This window comes from Mobula hypostoma, chromosome 10, assembly GCF_963921235.1.
Source record: "Mobula hypostoma chromosome 10, sMobHyp1.1, whole genome shotgun sequence".
Classification (NCBI taxonomy): Eukaryota; Metazoa; Chordata; class Chondrichthyes; order Myliobatiformes; family Myliobatidae; genus Mobula; species Mobula hypostoma.
The window spans coordinates 83,434,456-83,457,902 of NC_086106.1; the positions used below are offsets into that span (position 1 = coordinate 83,434,456).

A 23,447-nucleotide genomic window follows, 5' to 3' on the forward strand; every position below is an offset into this window, starting at 1 on the left:
GAGGATGTTTCCTATGGTGGGGTTATCCAGAACTAGAGGGCACTGCCTCAAAAATTGAGCGGCGACCTTTTAGAACAGAGGTAAGGAGGAATTTTCTTTTAGCCAGAGAGTAGTGAATCTGTGGAATACAGTACTCTGCCACAGAGTTGGTAGAGGCCAAGTCCGTGGGTATATTTAAGAAGGAAGTTGATTGTTTCCTGATCGGTCAAGCATCAAAGGATATGGCGAGAAGACAGGTATACAGGGTTGAAGGGGATCCGGGATCAGACATGATGGAATACTGGAACAGATTCGATCAGCTGAATAGTCTAATTCTGCTCCTGTGCCTTATGCTCTAATGAAGTCTACACTGTGGGTCCCTTCGTCGTTCCCAGCCTCCTCCATCCCCTTCCTGTCTGGGAGAAAACCCAACAGCGGGCTGAGTTCTTTACTCCAACCCCAATCAATTCCTGTGACTGCGCCATCAGCTGTTCTCACCTGTAGCCCGTAATTGCATTCATTCTCAAAAAACCCGAGCCTGATTGACACCTGAACCGTGCAATGAAGAGCGTGGGTGTGTGGTTAGCATGACGTCATTTCCTTGACAATGCAGGGGGTGGGCGCTAAACGGAGTTTCTCCGGTCTCTGTTCTCCCTCTCTTACAGTGACCGTGAGTCGTGTGGAAATATGGCAGCATCTTCAGCGCGGCGGCTGCAGACCAAACCTGTCATCACCTGCTTCAAAACCTTTCTTATCGTCTTCAGTTTTATTTTCTGGGTGAGTGCGGGCATGGAGCTCCCCTGGATTTCGAAGGGGAGTCCCCGGGCAGTAAGCAGCCTCGCCGGGGGGCTCCAAACTACACAAAGAGACGGTGATAACTCAGGCTCAGAGACTATGATTACAGATAACTTTTTCCGCAAGAATTTGCTTACAAAGCCCTTGTCATAATTTGGCCTAACCTGTAGTTCCTCTACATTTTTAAAATAATTACCCCGCTCCTGCTGGTTTAAAGAGCAGGCATTTCCAGTTCTAGTATTTGATAAAGTGTGCTTAAAGTTTTCAGCTGTCTGAAAAAACGACCTTGAGCTGGAAGTGCTTGCTCTTTAAACCAACAGGGGCTGGGTAATTATTTTTAAAATATTGAGGAAAGTAGTGTATTAACGGGGAATTTTATTTAGAGCTAATTTCCTTATCTGCTCGATTTTGTCTCGCAGGTTCACCGCCGCCGCTCTGAGCCCCAACTTTGGTGGCTCCTTTTGTTTAGTCATCTTGTTCCGAATATGTAAGAGCTGCTGTTGTTTTGTGTTTCATATGTTGCTACCGGGTGGTTTTGAATTCGAGGGACGAGGAAATGAATCACTCTACAAAGCACTGATTTACTCATCCTCCCCCGCCCCCCCCCTCGCCCCCTCACCCCCTCACCCCCTCACCCCCTCTCCGGGAGTTAACTGCTAGAGTCCAATCTTTATAATCGTGCAGCCGGAGTCCAAAGGGCCCCAACAAATTCGTCTCCATGTAGAAACAGGAAAAGCAGTCGTCTTTCGAGATATGGGTTCGGATTTACTCCCTACGGTCTGAGCTTCATAAGTATCCGACGCTGTATGGTTCAGTCGGACATTAATTTTTTTTTTCGCTTGTATGTACCTGGTGTTCTAAAACTAAAACGCCAAGCTGTGTGTTGTAATTAGTCAAAATGAATTGCTTGAAGACATGCAATCCGCCCCTTTTCACAAAGAGAAAGTTTTAAATGGGCTTTCTTTAGCAACCTCTAATTTGAATATAATGAGTGCTTTGTTGAAGTTACTTGCCTCTATTTCCATTTAGGATAGATTTGAAAGATTTCGTGCTGTGTGCTTTTGAATACATTGATGCTGTTTAATACCAAATGATCCAGAATGATCTTTGCTCCATAAAACAAATGCATATTTGGGCATTGAAATATGTAGCAAAGGTTTTGTATACAAAGTTCAAAGTAAATTAGTCACCATGTACTACCTTGAGATTCATTTTCTTGCGGGCTATTGAACTGTGTGCTGTTACTGTACCTAAACTTTGTTCCCTTTACAGATCTTCAACTGATAATGAAGCTACATAAGCAAGTGACCTTTGTTTAAATACATTAAAAACATAAAATTGTTACAGCTGTTTCACCCATCTGGTTTTCACCTTTCTTCGTCTAGTTATCCAGTTCCCTCCTGAAAACTACATTCATCACATCTGCAAGTAATGAACTCCAGCTTTACATGTGTAAAAGTTTTTCCTCTAGTCATTTTTGATTCTCTCATCCTTTATTTTATGCTTCTAGTTTTTCAGCTCCTGTCATCAAAGCCCTCTGGTAGCCACTCTATCATAATTTTATATGCTTCTGACAAATCTCCCTCAAATTTCAAAGAAAATGATCCAATTTGGATGGTATATTTCTTTGTAACTGTAGTCCATCATCCCAGGAGCCATTATTGTACTTTTTTTCACTTTGGACCCTAATGACCTTGCGTTCGTTGAAAAATTTACATTTTGTTTTCTCTCTTCATTCTTCCTACCAAAATGAATGCATTAATTTCTCCACATTAAACTTCACATGCCATTTCATCAGCAAATTGATGTCCTGTTGCAATTTAGCACTATCCTCCTTGTCATTTGCAGTCTTGACATCTTGTAATTTTCATGTTTTAAAAATCGAGGCTGACACCTTCAAATCAAGGTGATTTTTTTAAATGTACATAAAAAGAATAACGACACCAATGCCAGTCCTTGGGCAGCATCAGTTGTCATTCTCCCATCTGAATAACAACTATTCACAACAGCCCTCTACTACCTGTTGCATTGTCACTATATACTTGCTATTGTAGAACATAAGAGTTAGAGCCCTAGAGATCAGGGCCTTCAGCTAACAATGTCTGCTCTGAGCATGATGCTAGAATAAACTAATCCCTTCTGCCTGTACATTATCCATAGCCTTCCATTCCCTGCATGTTCATATGCCTATATAAAAGTTTTTTTTAAATACCAGTATTCAAATCATTTATAGTAATGAACAGACTTGACATGGAGTAATGAAATGCACATATTTGGCTAATAAGGATGTGACATGTAGAAACCATTTGTGTTGTATCTGGATTTTTGGAAGGCTTTTGCTAATGCCCGAATGATGTTGACAGCAAGAGCATATTGAGTATTGTCCTGATGTGGGTGAAGAATTTTCAGATAGAAAACAAACTGGGAATAAACTGATCTTTGAGTTGGCTGGCTTGAACCAGTGGAGATTGGTGCTTGAGCCCAAGTGGAATGAAGACTTGGGTTTTATTATCACTGTCTTATGTGATGTGAAATTTATTTTGCAGCAGCAGAGTAGTGCAGAGACATAGAATACTATAATTTACAACATAAATAGTGCAAAAAAAAGGTAGTTTTCATGGACCATTCAGAAATCTGACTGAAGGGCTGAAGCTGATTCGGAATCATTGAGTGTATGTCATCTTGTATCTTTTCCCTAATAGCAGTAACAAGAAGAGGACATAGTCCAGATGGTGAGGGTCCTTAATGATGAATGATGCTGCTTTGAAGCATTGCCTCTTGAAGATGTACTCCATGGTGGAGAGGTCATGCTAGCTTACACTGCAACTCTCTGCAGCATCTTGGGATCTTGTCATTCAGACTGTGGTGTTGCCAGTCTGAACGTTCTCAATGTACATCTATAATAAATTGCAAGAGTCTTTGACATACTTTATCTCTCAAACTCATAATGAAGTAGAGCCATTGGCATGTCTTTACGATTGCAGCAATCTTTTGGGTTCAGAACAGATCCTGTATGTTCCAAAGCTATATTGATTTGGCTAAGTTTGCTCATAATATAAAGGTGTGTCTGATTGTGAATAAGAAGGTAGAGGCTTCGGGAGGATCTGGACAAGAATTTGGCAGACGCGGTAGAAGTAGAAAATGTGGTTATCTACTTTGGTCCACAGGGCACCTTTTTTAATGGTGAGAGACCGGGTTCAAAGGGATCCAAGTATTTTTGTACACACTGAAAGGCAAAAAGCAGGCGAGGGAAGTAAATGGGATGACAAATATTATGTTGGCCTTTATTACATGAGAATTTGAGCACAGGACTAAATGTTTGTTTTCAGTTTTATAGGACCTCTTTGAGCTGTGTGCAGTTTTAACCACTATGCAGATCTTAAAAATATGTATACAGTTGTAATGGAGAGACTACAGTGAACATTCACTAAATACTCTGGGTGCTGACAGATTTGCATTCCAAGTGAGTAGAGTGGACTTGTATTCCAGTTTAGAGGAATAAGACCTCATTTAAATTTACAAAACACTCAGGTCTTAACAGGTTAAATATTGGGAGGATATTTCTCCAAGATTAGAAGTCTACAACCAGGAATCACAATCTCAGAATAAGATAGGTTGTTGAGGACTGAAAAGAAATTCCTTCTCATTATGTAAATAGGGGTTAAACTTTGGAATTCTCTATCCTGGGGGGTTGTAGAGACTCAATGACTCTGTATATTAATGAGATTGATAGATTTCTGGATATGATAGGGTAGTGCTAGAAAGTGACATTGTGGGAAAAGATACGCAATGGTGTAGATGACTAGAGCAGACTTGAAAGGTATGTTTCTGCTACTTTGTTCTTGTATCCTTTTTGTCCCTGTTTCTTTTCACCCCATCCTGCAACCACTGTAATATTTGAATTTTGTTTTGAATTGACTTTATTTCTTACATCCTTCACATACATGAGGAGTAAAAATCTTTGTGTCTCCATCTAAATGTGCATTCATAGTAACAGATGTCCCACCTCTCCCAAAAGTTCCGGGAGTCCCTTGCATATTAATAGTGGCTCCCTGATGCCCGCAAATTATATACAATATCCCAGAAATCCATTTTTTTGAGAAAGAGCACGAGAGAGAGAGAGCGCGCCATGGCAGAGTGTTCCAAAAAAAGAAAATATAAAACGTACGTCACCCCAGACTACACTAAAGTGTACTCCTGCCTAATAGGGGTCAAATAATGACAGTGTTGCTCGCTGCACTGTTTGCAACAGTGACTTTTCTATTGCCCATAGTGGGTTAAGACTGTAAAAGATATGTTGAGGTGAGTTTAACAGGTATCATTTGTTCATTAGCATAGCTAACGTTATTTAAACTAGCTGGCTAGCTGCTAAGGAGCTACTCTATTGCAGACATCCCACCTCTCCTGGAACGTCCGGGAGTCTCCTGCAAATTGATGGTGCTACCTCCCTGAAATGAGTTTTTGCAGGGTGGGATGTCTGTATTAATTTATAATAAATAAAACAGTCAATGTAATATAGAGTACACTCAAATCAGTGTGAGTTCATCAGTCTGATGTCCTGGTGGAAGAAGCTGTCCTGGAGCCTGTTGGTCCTGGATTTTATGCTGTGGTACCACTTCCCGGATGGTAGCAGCTGGAATAGATTATGGTTGGGATGACTTGGGTCCCCAATGATCCTACGGGCCCTTTTTACACACCTGTCCTTATAAATGTCCTGGATCATGGGAGTTTCACAACTACAGATGCGCTGATAACAATAATCTGGACTGGTGACTGTTATTAGTTGGGTTCCTTATTAGTGCAAGATGAAATTTATATAAAAGCTGCTAATTTATCCCTCTGTGTAGTTAGACATGGTTTTGGATTCTTGTTACTATCTCTTGTACTCTCTAATCCAGTGGTAGAATAAATTCACACAATAATGGTGCATAGTCAGGAGGGAATTCCTTAATGTTAGTGGAGACCATGTATAGTCTCAAAGTGTTACATCAAATATGGCCCTCCATTTAGAGAATTAGTACTTCTGTGTTGAATGGCACCCACTAGAAAGGCCATAGAATAGAATCTTGAAGTTGTCATCTTGGGTTAACAACAGTAAAGTCGAAGCACAGAAACTGGAATTATTTGGCCACTATCTTGTTATCCTTGTATAGGATTGGAACTAGATGACTATTATTCCCAATAGATAAGAAAATAATGCAATAATTCAGGACAACGTTAAAACGATTTGGCATTGACTGACAAATTAAATTTGGCTCATTGTTAGAGAGAGATTGATTGAATATGAGTAAAGTATGGATGAAAACTGTGTGGGTTGACATGCAGGTTCCAATGTGTTTGCTTACAGAACCATCCTATAGACTCATTAGCAAACATTGAAGGCTATGTGATTGGCCCTGGATTTTCTGCAGAAATACCAGCAGTTCATCACGGAAAAGCTTTGGAAAGTCCTGCTGAAGGGTTTCAGCCCAAAATATTGACAGTACTTATTTCCATCAATGCTGCCTGGCCTGCTGAGTTCCTCCAGCATTTTCTGTGTGTTGCTTGGGAAAGCTGATTTTTTTTTTTTTGTTTTCTTCATTAGAGATCTGGAACTCAAATTTCTCTCCAGATGGAGGTGGAAATCCCTATCATGTATTTTTCATGTGCCTAGACCCCATGTCTCTTAATGCCCTTGCCTAAGAAGTTACTCTATTCTAGCAGTTCTAATTGTACCAGCAGGATTAAGTATTCCTTTTGGTTTTGCCGTTTTGCAAGTCAAAGTAATTTATCACATTTTCCCACATTTAGCTAGTTGTCAGTTATGCCTGCGTGCTTGCTGTTTCCTCTACTAATACAACTGCTCAATGCCCCTCGCAGCTTAATGTAATTTTGCCAGCTTTTAATAAATGATTCTTCCTTTATCCAAGAAAATAATTGATAAAGAAAGCTTAGAGCATTCTGATGAAAATGCATGCAAGTATATTAAGTTTTACTTTTAATCCCAATCCATCTTTTGTTCCCCTTTCATTTGGGTTGTCAAAATTGACCTAAATATTTATTACAATCTCTTGTTTATTGTGTTTCTAATCCAGCCTAAAAGATATCTGGGTACAGTTATCTTTAAGCATGCTTTTTATTTTTAAACTCCTTCCTTTTCAAGCTTGTAACTTTTGTATTGAAGGAGCTTTCCTGGATGGTCCACAATGCTAGCATTGATGTCTTGACCCTTGCATTTGCCATAAAATGGATTAACCATAGTTTTGAAGCTATTCTTTGCCCCTTATATTTGCCTGCTATTTGATATTAATATAGAGCAAATCACTATAGCTCTACCTTCTTGCCTTCATCTGCAAATCTAAATTCTATGAAATGAAAGTTCCAAATAATGTCTCCATCTACTTTCTTCTTTAATGTTAATTCCACTTCGTTCATGTCCTTATCAATTCTTTTCATTGTTTCTGATATCTTAATTATTTCCCTCAGGTAGTTTTTTGCCATGCAATTTTGTATGGCCACTTATTTTTTTAGCTTTGCTTTTTTCCTTCCAGTTTGTTTCTTGTCTTTAGTTACATGATTAATAATTTTGGAATCAGAATCAGGTTTATTATCACCGGCATGTGTAATGAAATTTGTTAACTTAGCAGTAGGAGTACGATGCAATGCATGATAATTTTGAAAGAAAAATAAATAAACCCAAGTAAATCAACTATAATAAGTGGGTGTCTGTATGTGTGTGTGTAAAAGGGCAATGTTATGATAGTCATGGAGGATTTCAGTATGCAGGTAGATTGGGAGAATCAGCTGAGTGCTGGATCCCAAGAGAGGGAATTTGTAGAATGCCTGCAAGAAGACTTTTTAGAGCAGTTTGTGTTTGAGCCCACTAGGGGAAAGACATTCTGGATTGGCTGCTGTTGTAATGAACCAAATTTGATAAGGGAGCACTTAGGTAAGGTAAAGAAACACTTAGGAAATGGTGATCTTAGTATTTAATATTATATAATTCACCCTTCAGTTTGAGAGGGAGAAGCTAAAGTTAGATGTTTTAGTATCATAGGCAGCTGTGGAGGCCAGGTCGTTGGGTGTATTTAAGGCGAAGATTGATAGGTTCTTGATTGGACATGGCATCAAAGGTTACGGGAGGAAGACTAGGGCTGTGGCTGAGGAGCGAAAAGGCAATCAGCCATGATTGAATAGTGAAGCAGACTTGATGGGCTAAATAGCCTAATTCTGCTCCTAAGTCTTGTGGAGCACAAGGAAGAGAAGAGCTGGCCAAAGTCAATTGGAAGGAGACACAAGCAGGGATGACAGCAGACCATCTTGAAGTATCTTGAAGCAATTTGGAAGGTGAGGGATAGATACATCCTAAAGAAGTAGTATTATTCTGATGGAAGGATAAGGCAATCATGGCTGACAAGGGAAGTCAAAGACAGCATAAAAGCAAAAGAGATGACATATAATCGAGCAAACGTTAGTGGGACATTAGAGGAATGTGAAGCTTTTTAAAACCAGAACGCAACTAATATGCTATAAGGAGAGAAAAGGTGAAATATGAAGGTAAGAACCAACATTATAAAAGATTATACGAAAAAGTTTTCTCAGTAAGAGTAAGAGGGAGATGAGAGTGAATGTTGAATCACTGAAAAATGACTCTGGACAGATAGCAATGGGGGGAGGCAAAGAAATGGCGGGAGAACTTAATCAGTACTTGTGTCAGTCGTTGTGGAAGACACTAGTAGTATGCCAGAAATTTGAGCGTCTGCAACAAAAATGAGTGTATTTGCTATTACCAAGAAGATGCTTGGAAAACTAAAGTTAGATAAGTCACCTGGACCAGATGGACTACAGCGCAGGGTTTTGAAGCAGGTAGCTGAAGAGATTGTGGAGGCATTAGTACTGATCTTTCTAGATTCTGGAATGGTTCTGGAGGACTGAAAAATTGCAAATGTTAGTCTACTCTTGAAGAAGAGAGGGAGGCAGAAGAAAGGAAATTATGGGCCAGTTAGCCTGATTTCAGTGGTTGGGAAGATGTTGGAGTCCATTATTAATGATGAGGTTTCTGGGTTCTTGGAGGCACATAATAAAATAGGCCAAAGTCAGAATGGTTTCCTTAAGGGGAAATATTGCCTGAAAAATCTGTTAGAACTCTTTGAGGAAATTACAGGCAGTGGATGTTATCTACTTGGATTTTCAGAAGGCCTTTGACAAGGTCCCACACATGAAGCTGCTTAACAAGGTAAGAGCACAAAGTATTACAGGAAAGATGCTAGCATTGATAGAAGATTGACTGACTGGCAAGAGGCAATGAGTGGGAATAAAGGGGGCCTTATGGGCAAGTTTGTGGACAATATGAAGATAGGTGGAGAAGCAGGTAGTGTTGAAGCAGGGGGTTTACAGAAGGACTTGGATTAGGAGAATAGGCAAAGAAGTGGCAGATGGAATATAGTGCAGAGAAGTGTATAGTCATACATTTTGGTAGAAGGAATAAAGGCATGGGCTATTTTCTAAAAGGGAGAAAATTCAAAAGTCAGGTGCAAAGGGATTTGGGAGTCCTTATGCAGGATTCTCTAAAGGTTAACTTGCAGGTTGGGTCGGTGGTAATGAAGGCAAAATCAATGTTAGCATTCTCTTCAAGAGGGCTAGACTATAAAAGCAAGGATGTGATGCTGAGGCTTTATAAGGCATTTGGAATATTGTGAGCAGTTTTGGGCCACTCATCTTTTTAAAAAAAATAAAAATGTTCTGGCTTTGGTTAGGGTCCCAAAGGAGGTTCATCAGAATGATTCAGGAAATAAAGTGTTAAACACATGAGGGTCATTTGGTGGCTCCGGGCCTGTATTTGCTGGAGCTTAGAAGAATGGAGGGGATCTCTTTGAAACCTATTGAAAAGCCCAGGTAGAGTGGATGTGGAGAGGATATTTCCAATGGTGGATATTTCCTCTGGTGGAGGAGTCTAGGACCAGAGGGATGTCCATTTAAAATGAACGTCAGGAATTTCTTTAGCCAGAGGATGGTGACTCTATGGAATTCATTGTCATAGATGGCTGTAGAGGCCAAGTCATTGGGTATGTTTAAAGCAGAGGTTGACTGGTTCTTGTATAGTCTGAGCTATAAAAGTGTTGGGGAGAAGGCAGAAAAATGGGGTTGAGAGGGACAATGGTTGGAGTTGGAGAGGGTTGGACAGGATAGCCCAATTCTGTTCTTGTGTCTTATGATCTTGTAAAACTGGCTACTATCCACAAGTGCAATGTATTGAGATTTATAAAGTAACTGTTTAATTGCAATGATCCGTCAATTCCAAGAGTACTTTAAATTGTTAGGCAGTGTAAATATTGTAACTAACTTATTGAAGAGTGCAGTTCTGACCTGTGTTTTTCATCTCTGCCTTTTTTCACCTCAGTTTGCAGGTACTGTCCTTTTAGCAGTTGGAATATGGGGCAAAGTAAGTTTAGAGGACTACCTGACACTTGTTGCTGAAAAAAGTACGAATGCTGCCTACGTACTCATTGGAACTGGTGCTGCCATCGTCATATTTGGTTTCTTTGGCTGCTTTGCAACCTGTCGAGGCAGTACTTGGATGTTAAAACTAGTAAGTTTCTTTAAACTTAAGTCTAGTTGCTTTTGCTCCTAGTGTAGTGGTGTATGCTTTCAAATAAATGAAGATTAGGTTAAGCACAATATTCATAACTGTAACAGCAAGAATTCAATTTTGTTTTTACCATTCAATAAAAGATCATGGCTTATTTGTCTTATTCCATGATTATCAAAATGTAAAATTGTGTTGAATAAAATCAAGCAGTTCTTGCCCTTGATATAAAGATCTATAGTTCTTTTGGAAAAATCCCTCACCACCATCCTAAAACATTGATCCCTTTATTCTGAGATCTTGAAATTCTGGAGCATCGGTTCCCAACCTCAGTTATTGGTGAGGGTCCATGGCATAAAAAAGGTTGGAAACCCCTGTTCTAGAGTATCCTGCAAGTTGCAATTTTCTCCTAGGAATCTTTTGAGATATGGTGCATTAATAAAGAATACCTCTTAGTCTACGTACTGAAGCATGGTCTAGCTCTCTATGTGCAATTAATACCTTCAAAATTGCAGCAAGAAAGCCAACCAATGACCATGGGGTCCATATTACTGTCTGGAAAACCAAACTATCTGGTCTAATTACTATCAATTCAGGAACTAGTAATGCTTCATTGTTTTTAAAGAAAATGTATTCCTTCTTAGATAACAGTCAAGATATCATTTACTAAATGTGCAGTTTGTAACTAATTTTGTATAATTGCAGAAAAATGCTTTTTTTTAAATGAAGAATGTAAAAGACAGATGACCACTTGAACAGATTCTGGTAAAATCACAGCTAAACTGATTTTGCCTCAACAATGCTCCTTTTGTTCCCTGCAATACTTGAGTTTTCCCATCATCCAAAAACTTGTCTCTGTTTCGAATGTGCCCATAAATGATAGAATAACCCAAAGATACACAGCTATCAGAAAAAAAAATTGTCCTTTTCTTAACTGAGCATTCACCTGCCAGGAGTTCCTAGATTTTCTATAGAGAGGAAACATTCTCTCAGTTATTCTGTCAAAACCTCTTACGACACCATCTTTCAAAAGATTACAACTTTTGTTTAAATTCAAATCAGTACAAAGATTCACTTGCCCTAACTTTGGAAATTAGCTAATGAAACTTTTCTGAACTGTCTCCAATGCGATTATATCTCGCCCAAATAGACCAAAGCTAAGAAATTACAGGTGTGGGCACGCTGTTCTTAAGCTGCCTTTCTTTTTATTCTAAAGGCCGCCAATCTACTTATCTTACTTGCTACTAGCTACTTGCTATGCATGTTTACATTGTTTAATGTGAGGATATTCAAATCTCTCCATGCAACACGATTTTTGTGGTGTCTCATAATTTAAGCATTCTGCCTTTCTAGTTATCCAATTTGCTGGTGATATCTCATCTGTCGAACTTTCACCAGCTGGTATATCCTTTGCAGTCTTGTCATTGCAGCTGGCTCTTCCACCTATCTGAGCACATAGCAATTTTACACTCATCAGCTCTTGAAATACTTGAGACCCAGTCCTGATTCTTAAGACATCCTATTGGTTTCAGTTGGCAAATGATACAAAAAAGATCAGCTGATTTTTTTCCTTGATGCGCCCACAACTTTAATCAACTTGTCAAGTATGGTTGTCTTTTTGTGAAACCCATATTGACACTACTTGTTTACATTTTCTAAAACATTTGGCTACTAATTCCTTTTAATAAATAGTGCTTTTTCTTAATTATAGATAATGTATTAACTTGACTTGTGATACCCTCTTTCTTGATTAGGGGTGTAACATTTTTTAGTATTCTAATATGCTGGGACCTTTTACTGATTCAAGGAAAGCTTTGAAGGGCACAAAAGGCATCCTCCATCTCTGCAGTCATTTATTTTTAAGACCCTAGAATCCAGAATAGTTTTGATATCCATCAGAAGATAAGAATTGGAGATATTTGGTAATCTGTTTCTCCTTCCCTTTTTATTCCCAGATTTATTTTACCTTAGGAAATTGTCTTTTATTGTAAAAGCAGATTTAAAAATATGCCATTTCCCATTATTAATTCTGTAGTGACCGAGCAATCTTCTATTTGTGCAGCTTTCTAGTTTATTCCCATAAAGCATTTTTAACTTGCTCTTGCTCTTCATTTTTTTAAACTAATAATATTAAACTCTTCTACCTACAAGTCTCTGTTCTAAACACGGTCCTCAGGGCCCGACTATTTACTGTGTAAGCCCTGTCTTGCTCTGGTGTAACTTCCTAAAATGCATTCTTTTGTACTTGTCGGAGTTAAATTCTATCTGCTATTCCTTAGCATACGTCAAGATTCTGTTGTAACCCTAAACAACCTTCTTCCCTGTCTACTACACTGCCAATTTTGCTGTTTCCAGCAAATTTAATAATGCTACCAATTCACTAACGTTTGACATGCAAGGGGACCCCATACTAATTCTTGTGACCTCAAGTCTGAAAATTAGCCCTCTTCTACCCTCAGAATATTCTTTCAATAAATAACTTCATTCTTCTAAATTGCAAGCAGTACAATACTGACTCCATCCATGAAGCCAATTTTGTATACAGTTGGCTAGCTTTTCCTGGATTCTATGATCTCACTTTCAGACCCAGTTTACCATGTAGTATCTTATCAAGATCGTGCTAAAGTCCATATAGATGTTTGTTGGCCTGCCCCATGAATTGTCTTGGTTACCGCTTTAATATAATGTGAGATGTTATTTCCCACATACAGAGCAGAGATAACTGTCCCCTAATCAGTCCTTGCCTATGCAAATGTAAATAAATCCTTCATTTTAGATTAGATTACCATATTCTGATTATCAATTTCTCAGTCATTCTTGTAGTACAACAAATTCTTGAAAAATATTGGGCTTTGAAGGCTTCGTGATGTGTGAGACTGAATACTGTAAAGATTAAAAGTCCTTCTTGTTACAAGCACTTTAAATTTGTACTCCTAATATCTTTAAATTATTCCAATGGTATTTGTTTTTTTAGGTTCTCCAATATTAATCAACATGCTATGATCCTTGGAAGAATCTTTATTGCCTTTATTCAAAATTTCACTTCCTCAGTAGCTAAAAAAAACTATTGTGCCATATTCATATTTACTTATAATGCAATCTAAGCTAATTGTTATGAAGTTAACCAGTTTTTTGCTGTTTTATTCGTGATCTTCACATGTTGCGATAGTGACTTTATTTATTGTTTATTATTTATTGACACAGCATGGAGTAGGCCCTTTTGGCCCTCTGGGCCGTGCTGCCCAGCAATTCCCCAGTTCAATCCTATCCTAATCACGGGACAACTTATCTACAAACTGGCAAGTCTTTGGACAGTTGGAGGAAACTGGAGCACCCGGAGGAAACCCACACGAGGAGAACGTACAAACTCCTTACGGGAATTGAACCCGGGTCATCTGTGCTGTTTCTCGTGACATTTTTGTCATTTAATATACCATTAATAAGTGTGTTCCAGTGCCATTTTTATACAAATGCACTTGTGTGATTTAGACAATTTTTTTCATGTACCCTTTTATGAACATTTTCTCTTACACTTTGCTGCAAATAAATGGTTTTGACTTTGAGCATATCCACATTACATTACAAAGGAGGTGGAGCTCCTTTCTCACTGTTAGGGAGCTGGAGCTGGATGACCTGCAGCTCACTCAGGAGAATGCCAGTAAATTTTGTTGTGCAATTATCTCTAGATTCTTGTACAGACATGCCTATGAATGTCATGTCCTTTTTTCTTAATGTAAGTGGAAGTAACCCCATCTTCTTTCTCCTAGTATGCAATGATCCTGTCACTACTTTTCCTGGCACAACTAGTAGCTGGAATTTCTGGATTTATCTTTCGGCATGAGGTAAGTGCAACTTTGCATCGTATGTCCAATAGTATTTCCTGTATTTGATTATTTGATTTTCAAGATTAAGGAATTTGTCTTTGTAATGGGATATCCTTTTCTCAAACAGTCAGCCAGAATTGTCCTTTTGCAGTTCCACACAATAGCGAGAGCTTGCAGGATGTACCTGAGAAACAACAGCAGTACCGAATAGGTTTGAGAAGATAAATAAAAGGTGTAGTTAGCATTGAAGATTTCTAGATAAAGGGCCAATCTAATGTTGTTCTGGATTTTTGATACTGGATCCCAATTCTGAAATATCTCAGCAATGGGACTTGCAGAACTAACTTTTTTCCTTTGGCATATGGAGAAAGCTTTGTCATAAGCAACAAACATACTTAACAAGATAACAGGCTTGGCTGATAATTGCAGATTTGGTTTTATTGCCAGTTGTATAAAAAGAGGGCTTGTATTAAAGTTGTCTGAAAAAAAAACACAATGTTTTTTGTAGTGTAATGCTTCACATTGCTTTAAATGCCAATTTTTATTTGACTGCCATGTGATCTTGGACTTAAAACAAACTTTCAAGGAAAGAATTACAGAAGCAAGAAAAGTCTGGGATAATTAATTTTCAAGAAAGAGTTCTGAATGTAAATTCCTATAAGGATGGTGGGAAGGTAGAATTAAGTGGGCATCTTAACATGCCACAAGTCTGTAGCTTGCTGAACCTCTCTACTTGCGATGAAGGTAGCATAGAACCTCCATGCTTATTTTTAATTTTGAAAGGCTGCAGTTCAAGGTGGACTTTGAAAGATGTATTGTTGCAAGGTACTGTTCAGTGATGGTCAAACAATTCAAAAGTCCTCGAGAAAATAGGAAGCACTGGTGTATTATGGGGGATTGAGCATTGGTGACCCAAGAAGACTGATGCTCATCGTCACATGATTAAACGCGTCTAACTTGTGTAACTTGACCAAAGTGAAGCTGTATTGATAGCCAGTTAATACTGTTTGAAATGTTGCATCAGCTGCTGCCTTTGCAAAAAGTTGCACCAGAACAGGAGTTCCCAACCTTTTTATGTCATGGACCCCTACCATTAACCGAGAGGTCTATGGATCCCAGTTGGGAACCCCTGCACTAGAGGTACTTGAGTAAAATTATTGACACTACAAGGATTACCTCTGACTGTTGCAAGATACTTGAGAGGTACTGTAGGTAAGTGAGCCATATTTGTATAAATCAACTTGTATGTTATAGAAGTCATGATAAATTTATGGTAATTACAGTGTACTTGTTTTAAATGTTACAAGTGATGCAGTATTGATCACTTGGACAGTTCAACCATTATTGTAATTATTTTCCCAGTTTATAAATATTGGTCCATATTCATTATCCAAGCTTCATAATTGGGATTGAAGACTTGTTATTTGTAAACCTCCCGCTGGTTTTACCATTCCTAGTGAAATGCAGAGTTGCACACTTGCAGCTTGTTGTGTCAGTTTCTGGTCAATCCAGCAAGTATTCTGTTACAATGCTGAAATGCAGGGTTCTGTTTCCCAGAGGAACCTGCTGGTCTGGGCTGTGGGATTATGCTATGCATTTGTAAATGTGAATTTCTGATGTTTGGAGGTTGTTCTGTATCTCTAAATTGCTTACGAATAGTAAACTCTCCGTCCCTGCCATGTGGCAAAGAATGACTTTGTTGAGCTAATTCATGGAGGCTGGGAAAAAATATCTGTCCCAATTGCAAAGATGCAAAAGACCATTGTGGATAAAGGACTTTCATGTTGTCATAGGAGATGGCTATCTCTTATGACCAATTACTGACCCATCAATCAACCAATCCACCCTTCCCAATGCGTTTGGGATGGGAGGAAACAACAGGACCAAGATGTCACTAGGAGAGCATGCAAGCTCCACATGAACGACTGTGAAGATTAATGCTGAACCCAGATTGTTGAGCTGTGAGAAAGCACATTTACAAGCTGCAAGATCGCTGGACCTTGGCAAATAGTAAAGTTGTTGTGAAATCAGTGTAAGAATTGGGAAATTTGCAATTTTCCCCTGGTTGCTTCCCTTTTTTTCCCTAAACTTGTTTAGGTGGTCCCTGTGTATCTGAATGGATGTCTATTGTGCTATCTTTCCCCTTGATTCTAACGCTCTTGCTGGTGGTTCTGTTGAGTGGGAAAGGTTGAATTTTGCCTTTGTATCTACAGAAATGCCATATTATATGATAATATCTGGGAAGAAGTGCTGCAGAAATTTCAAGTCACTTTGTGAAAAGTAACTGTCTTTTAATCTGTAAATTTCTGCTAACATGATGTTATAGTTGATCCCTGGCAGCAATCATGTGCACACTTTGGTCTGTAACTCTTCTGTTAACACATTTATAAATTCACCGGGCTGAATTTTGTAAACACATTAACAATACCAAAGACAGGACAAGATGGTGTTTCAATATGATAAACTATATAAGCTGAAAATTTGTAACAAAAACATAATTCTGTGAGTACTCTATTAATGAAGGGTCATTGGCCTGAAAGATTGGATGTTTCTCCCTCTGCAGTGAGTCTAGTAGTTTCCACTCTTTGTGGAAGAGGGTAGTGTACTGGTATCCAGCAAACAAGTGCAGGAGTTCAGACTTCTATGGGTGGGCGGGGCGGGGGGGAGAAGACCTTAAATATGATGCTGTCCTTAAAAATTACAATCTCAAGTTGCTAAAGACAGATCCACACTGAGAACATAATGGGGGTGGGGGGGGGTTAAAATTTGTATTAAAATTTAATTTGTTAAGCAGTGAGTAACTAACCAGTGATTTGCAGCTTTGATATTTGCAGACCTAAACTGCCTTGTCTATTCCTGGTATTAAAAATGATTGAGCAAATTATTGTAAAGGGAACTGCAATTCATAATTCTCTGTGTCTGGAACAGTAATCATCGTGAAGTCGTGTGTTGAACATTGAAATTTTACTGTTAACTTGTGTTCTAGATTAAAACCATTTTTAAGGATAAATTTAAAGAGGCTGTAGAGGATTACAACAGAACAGGGTCCCCAGTGGATGACATCCAGAAAAATGTAAGTACTACAGGAACAAGCTTCATGTGTTATTCCATTTACTTTAGCACAAAGATATTTGGACTGTGTCTTGAGTCAGTGCTGGTTTTAACGAAGAATATGCTACTCAATCATAGTCTGAAATTTCCTACACTTCCCTGCACCTTTTCTACAAATATTTATCCAGTTTCTATTTCTGAATCCAAAACAACTATTGATTTTTTTTACCCAAGAGCCCATCAGGGTGTTCGTTCCATCAGCCCTATTCAGTAACAGTTCTTCCGCATGTCTTTAATTTCTTTCATCATAACCAATCCATCATTTTTTTTAAAATATAATTTTTATTGTTTTCGAAGTGATTACATAGAATGATGATATCTACCCTCCCCCCTCCCCTTAACCCATCCCCCCGATATATACCCCTACCTGGGAAAAAAAAAGAAAAAGAAGAACTGCCTGGATATTGGAAGGTTTCCACATGCTCCATGGGATTCAAAATAAATTTAGTATATTTACTTATTTAATACTTTCCCCAAGGGACCAACCTCTTTATCCTCGGAGCAACTAAATATGCCATCCTATCTTTTGTAAATATGGGCGCCAAATATTCAAAAATGTATCATATTTATCTCAAATTATAATCCATTATTCTTGGAACTATTCTTTAAATCTTTGAATATGAAACTATAAAAATTTTCCTTTTCGAAAACTAATTTCCTCACATTTGCTTCCAATCAACAAAAGTAGGTGACGTGGCAAAATGTGTCTGGATACTTGTATAGAGGCTAACGAGAGGCTAACATTGGTTCTTTTAGCAATGATAGCTTGAAAATAACTCACTAGTTCCCATAGGGTCATTATAAGCATGATTAGTGCTCGTCTTGGATTAACCTAGCCCCTGTAATCTTGACCTAAATAATAACAATTTGAGAAAATTAGATAGCGTGTCGAAATCAGATAGTGCTGGGCTGCCCTGGCTAAAGGTCCATATGCTAAAATTTGTACCTATTTGTTTTCTAGTTACGTTGTTGTGGTGTTCAAAATTATACTAATTGGATTGAAACTGAATACTTCAAAGCACATGGAATCCCAGCAAGCTGCTGTAAAGATATCAGTGACTGTAAAGATCTGAAAAATGTTACAGTTGCCAAAGACAAAGTCTTTCAACGGGTATGATTGACTGTGCTGCCTTCTATGTTGATGCATCTTTGCTTGTAAAACCAGACCTTTCAGTCTTAGATCTGATCAATTTTGGTGGCAGACATTGCAGAGTGATGAGTGGCTGTGGGCTGTAATGCTGACACCAAGCTAACTTGTGGCCAAGTTTTATTAGGAAATGGTTTATTTATATATCAAATTTTACTTGTATTTTCAGCCCCATGTTAAAGATAGCATTTTGTTTTGTTACTCATTCGCCATCCTTTCTCCTCTTGAATAACCACCACCATCTATCTGTCACTGAGTAGGTAAATTTTATTTTGTATATTGTAAGTTCTTTGTATGTAATCCAGTAAAGAATTCCACTTGGTTCATTTGATAATTCATTTGAAATGTTATTAAATTGCTGAATGTAGTATTTATTGGCTGATTTACCAATTTTTAAATTGTCAGGGTTGCATTCAATTAATCATTAACTTCATGGAGACAAATGTTGGAATAATTGCTGGAATTGCTTTTGGAATTGGCTTTTTCCAGGTATGTTTTTATTTTCTTTGCTTTGGCTTAATAGTAGTTCACTCATGTCAAGGACTTGATATGAAAATATGTTTTAATGTTTTATGACTTTAGAAATTAATGAAGGGGTTTGTTTTGTCCTTTTGCATCTGTGCCAGCTCAGAGAAATTTCATCAATCTCTTTCCACTGTTCTTTCCCATAGTGTTAAATTCTTCCTTTAACTACTGTTTGAGACTCCTGACTAACTGTTTCCACCCAAAGTAGAGATGGTCTTTTCAATGTAAATGTGAGGCCTGGCAGAGTTTCAAATCATAGTGAGCGTACCTCCAGTGAAAATGTATTTTAATTGACGTATGTATTGATGAGAATTGGTTGTGGATGAACTGTGGGAAAAGATTGTGCATATAGCACACAGTAAACTTAAGTGGTTGTTACAGTGAGCTTCCCTGATACCTTTGAATTATAATTGTTCCTATTGACCATGTGAGGTCAAAGTTGCATCCAAGTTAATTAGTGGCCATGATGCAGAATATTGAGGGGCTGAAGGGTTATGGACTGAAATTGTATACACAGGATAATCATAGTGCCAAGCAGATGTTTGTTTACATTAAGTTGTTTAAAAAGAATATCTATGTAAACTTTTTTTTTACTTTACTCTTTCAACTCCTTACAGTTGATTGGAATCATGCTAGCCTGTTGTTTATCAAGATACATCACAAACAACCAATATGAAATGGTTTAATGGATCTATCCAGGTAATGTGAATTAAGTGACTTAAATGACGTTATACTAATGAATTTTGTCCCTGTTAACAAAACTTAACTGCACTGTATCACTGGTACTCTCTCCTGCTGGTTACATTCCATGGAAAGATCAAGCAATAAATGTCTTTGGCCGACATCTTGAAATTCCAGTCCTTTTGAAAGTTAGACTGAAAAAATTAGATTTGAATAAAAGTGTGGAACATGCCTGGTGAGGTTTTACAATAAATATCTATTTCCTACTCAAAATTTTAGCTCCAATTCTACAGAACCATTTTTTAAACTAATCAGTTTTGGTTGTCAAATCACGAAGCAACTAATAGTTTAAATATGGCCTAATCTCTTGAGGTACTTTAATGAGGTCACTAAAACAAAAGATTCTGCAGATGCTGGAAACCCAGAGTATCATACACAAAATGAAGGAGGAACTCAGCATGTCAGGCAGCACGTAGGGAGAGGAATGAACATTTGATGTTTTGGGCCGAGATCCTTCATTGGTTTTGGAAAGGAAGGGTGAATTCCTACTGTGTCTTCATCAGCCCCTCCGACCTTCCCATCTGTGATGGAACGTTCTGTCCTCACCAAGGGCCTTACCTTTGTCCCCCTGCGCCTGCACCTCAGTAAGTTCCATGTGTGCCACAGCACCACATTCTTCCATCGCCTCTGTTTTTGAGTGTACTTCAGCAAGGATTCCCCACCTCACACTGATAGCACCTTCCCCTGTCTCTAACCATCCTTTTCCTGGACAACCTGCTCTTTCTTTCTGCCCACACTGTATCTTTTCATCTCCAACTGCTGACAAGATATCAGCTGTCTTGAATTCAGCATTCCTCTCTCCTATTTGAAACTTGCACCCTCTAAACACACGGCTCTCCACTCTCTCTGCACCAATCCCAAACTCATCATCAAGCTCACAGAAAAGAGGGCTACTGTTGTAGTCTGGCAGACTGACCTCTACCTTATTGAGACCAGGGGCAGCTCTTGGGCTCCTCCTTGAAAAGGACCCCACTCGAGAGCAGCAGACCATTGTCTCCTGCACTGTCACCAAGCTTACCAACTCTGGAGATCTCCCATCCTCTGCCACCAACCTCATAGTTCTCTTGCCCCACCATACTTGTTTCCACCACCACCTATTGTGGTTCCTTCCTCCTTCCTTTCCAGTCCTGATGATGGGTCACAGCACGTAATGTCAACTGTTCTTTCCTCTCCATAAGTGTTGCCTGATCTGCCAAGTCCCTCCAGCGTGTTGCTTGTGTTATTCTTAATTATGTCATGTCTTTTGGAATATTCTGTATTGCTGGTTCACTGAACTTTTTTTTTTGTGTTTTTAAAGGAGACCAGCACCTCTGCAGTTAAAGGAACCAAGCCAACAGACATGTCTGTCTGTCTCTCTCTAAGCAAAACTGATTTTGGTCAACGTTTTGCGGGTTTTTGGTGTAATGTGCCACAGTAATAGTGTTTAACCTTTCCATATTTATCTCAAAGTTTAGATATGTATGAGGCTGTACTGGTTAGTAAGAAATGTAGAATCTGTTCAGTCAGAAAAGCCTCAGTTTTACTGTCACATACTACCTTGAGCTTTTCCAGTATTGGAAATTTTCTTGGCTTTTGATGACTGATTCTGTCTTTATTGTCAATAACTAAATCTTTTGTCATACAGACTAAAGTTTTTACATATTTTTACAAAATTGAAGTTCATCCTATTGAAGGGAATGAAACCCTAAATATAGTATTTTTCTACAATGCATTGGATAGCAGCTGTTTTACAGAGACTATGACCTTTGGAAGGTGAAGCAAGTACCTTGATGTTCTGAAATTCTGAATGATTGCTTCTTCAATTCTTACATCCCCAATTATATGCACAAGTATACGCGTACACGTCTAACAGCTTAAACTAGGGCAGTTTGATATAATTGGAATTGGGCAAATATATTTAAACCACAGGAGCTTTTTATTAATTACCCACAAAAGAACAAAATAAATTATAGATGCAATTAAAACAAATACATATTACATACAAATTTAAATTTATGAAGTGCAGTTTCTGTATTTAAAATCCAATATAAAGGTTACAATTTTAGAGGTTTGATTAGACTTGTGGAGGATCATGACTGATCATAAACAAAATTGGAATACTTGGGCTGCCTTGCCATTTTCTCAGTGGCATTGGTAGTAAATTTGACCATAAATGACCATATTAATTTAAAAGGCATATGCTCCTGTGGTATGATGCTGCAAAATGATCCTTTCAGTCTCCTCTTAATTCAATTTAATAAAGATTTCCTGTGTCGTGTTCACCCATCCTCTCATCTTAAGCACGGGAGAGTGTATGCAGAGAAGAGCTTCAGTATAATGGAAAATGTAATGTCTTTCTGTGTCTTCCTCCTGTATGTAAGCCATCTGATCTAAGAATAAACTAATTGTAGGAGCTAAACCTTCATTTGTGATCATTTCTGCATGACACATAAAGTAACTGTTTGTATTTCTGTACTATATTCTTCTCTGCTCTTTGTGGTTTGAGCATTGGGATCCCAGTGCGTGGTGCTAAATCAATTTTATTTTACTTTTGAGTTTGGGTACAATTAACTTCCCTTAATTGGCTGTACAGTTGTTGATGTGGAGTGACTTGATCTGGGCATTGATTCAGATAAGTGATACTGCATGTACATCACTGTAAAACCAGATGTTGGTGTATGTATGAAAATTTAAAATTTAATTTGACTGCTAATGAAGGGATTTCCAGTGATTAAGTCTTTAGGAGGACCCACATATTTGCTTGAAACAGAAGTAATGGGACTGAACTAACATAAATGCACTGTACTTAATATTTTGAGGTTGGGGCCAAAAAGATAAGAAAAAGAAAGAAATGGATTTGAATACATAACTCTGAACGTGTGTAGATAAAATGGTCAAAATAGTTGAGTAACATTCTGTTTTAATTAGTCTTGTGTAACACTTGGTCAGACTTGATGTTATGTCTGGTTTTTGATTCCTGTATCAATGATCAAAAACAAGGAAAAGCTCCAGTTAGGTCATGCATTGTGAAGAGCTGGGAATATTTATGCTTGGAGATAAATTGCTTACAATTTTCAGTTTTGAGACAATTGAAACTTAAACTTACATTTTGTTGCTTCCTGGTCTATTTCATGAATGCTGAAGTTCAGCAATTCAATGAGCAATGCATAGAAATGATAGAGAAAGGCAGAATCTAGAATAAGGAGGTGGCTGAAGGGGAAGGATACGATCTGGCAGAGATGAATCCAAGTGAGGAAGGTGGTGGGTGGATGTGGGAGAGGGGATGATTTGAAAAGTTGGAGGGGGGTGATGGAAGGAGAATATTACTTTATTGCTCATAAGTGGGAAATTCTTTTGTTACAGCAGCATCATTTAAAAACACACTTAGCAGTGTGCAGACTTAACTAATAATAACTTATAGAATAATAATATACACAACAATAATGTACCATGATGTGTGTTCTCCTGTTGCACAGAGAGGAACTGTTGGATATGCTTATTGCATTTGGTAGGAAAGATTTTCTGTAATGACCCTTGTGACGGTGGAGCTGAATGAGCCTGTTTGAAAGGGCACTCTGCTGTTTATTCAGTAGGTCATGGAGAGGATGTGCCAGATTGTCCATAATGGGTAACAGTTTGTTTAGTGGCCTCCTCTCCATCATTAACTCATGAGTCCAGATTGTAGACAAGGACGGATCCAGCCTTTTTAATAAGTTTATTTATCTTTTTGCATCGCCAGCACTGATGCTGCTCCCCCAACATAAAGCAGCAAAGAAGACTG

The 23,447-nt window shown here is 38.3% G+C and overlaps 1 protein-coding gene across 1 annotated transcript; it reads left to right on the forward strand.

Moving 5' to 3' along the window:
- Positions 1-603: 603 nt before the first annotated feature.
- LOC134352993 (tetraspanin-7-like) lies at positions 604-22,106 on the forward strand. The gene is made up of 8 exons (XM_063060732.1): positions 604-756; positions 10,154-10,342; positions 14,107-14,181; positions 17,150-17,236; positions 18,236-18,385; positions 18,827-18,910; positions 19,564-19,645; positions 20,985-22,106. Exons 1-7 carry the CDS (start codon positions 667-669, stop codon positions 19,630-19,632), a joined length of 744 nt encoding a protein of 247 aa, XP_062916802.1. The 5' UTR covers positions 604-666; the 3' UTR covers positions 19,633-19,645; positions 20,985-22,106.
- The last annotated feature ends 1,341 nt before the right edge of the window (positions 22,107-23,447 follow it).

Excerpts from the sequence above, each read along its gene's own strand:
- LOC134352993 (XM_063060732.1), top strand. The coding sequence starts at position 667 with ATGGCAGCATCTTCAGCGCGGCGGCTGCAGACCAAACCTGTCATCACC. Across the intron at positions 18,386-18,826 it reads AAGACAAAGTCTTTCAACGG|GGTTGCATTCAATTAATCAT; the intron begins GTATGATTGACT and ends TTAAATTGTCAG. Across the intron at positions 18,911-19,563 it reads TTGGAATTGGCTTTTTCCAG|TTGATTGGAATCATGCTAGC; the intron begins GTATGTTTTTAT and ends AACTCCTTACAG.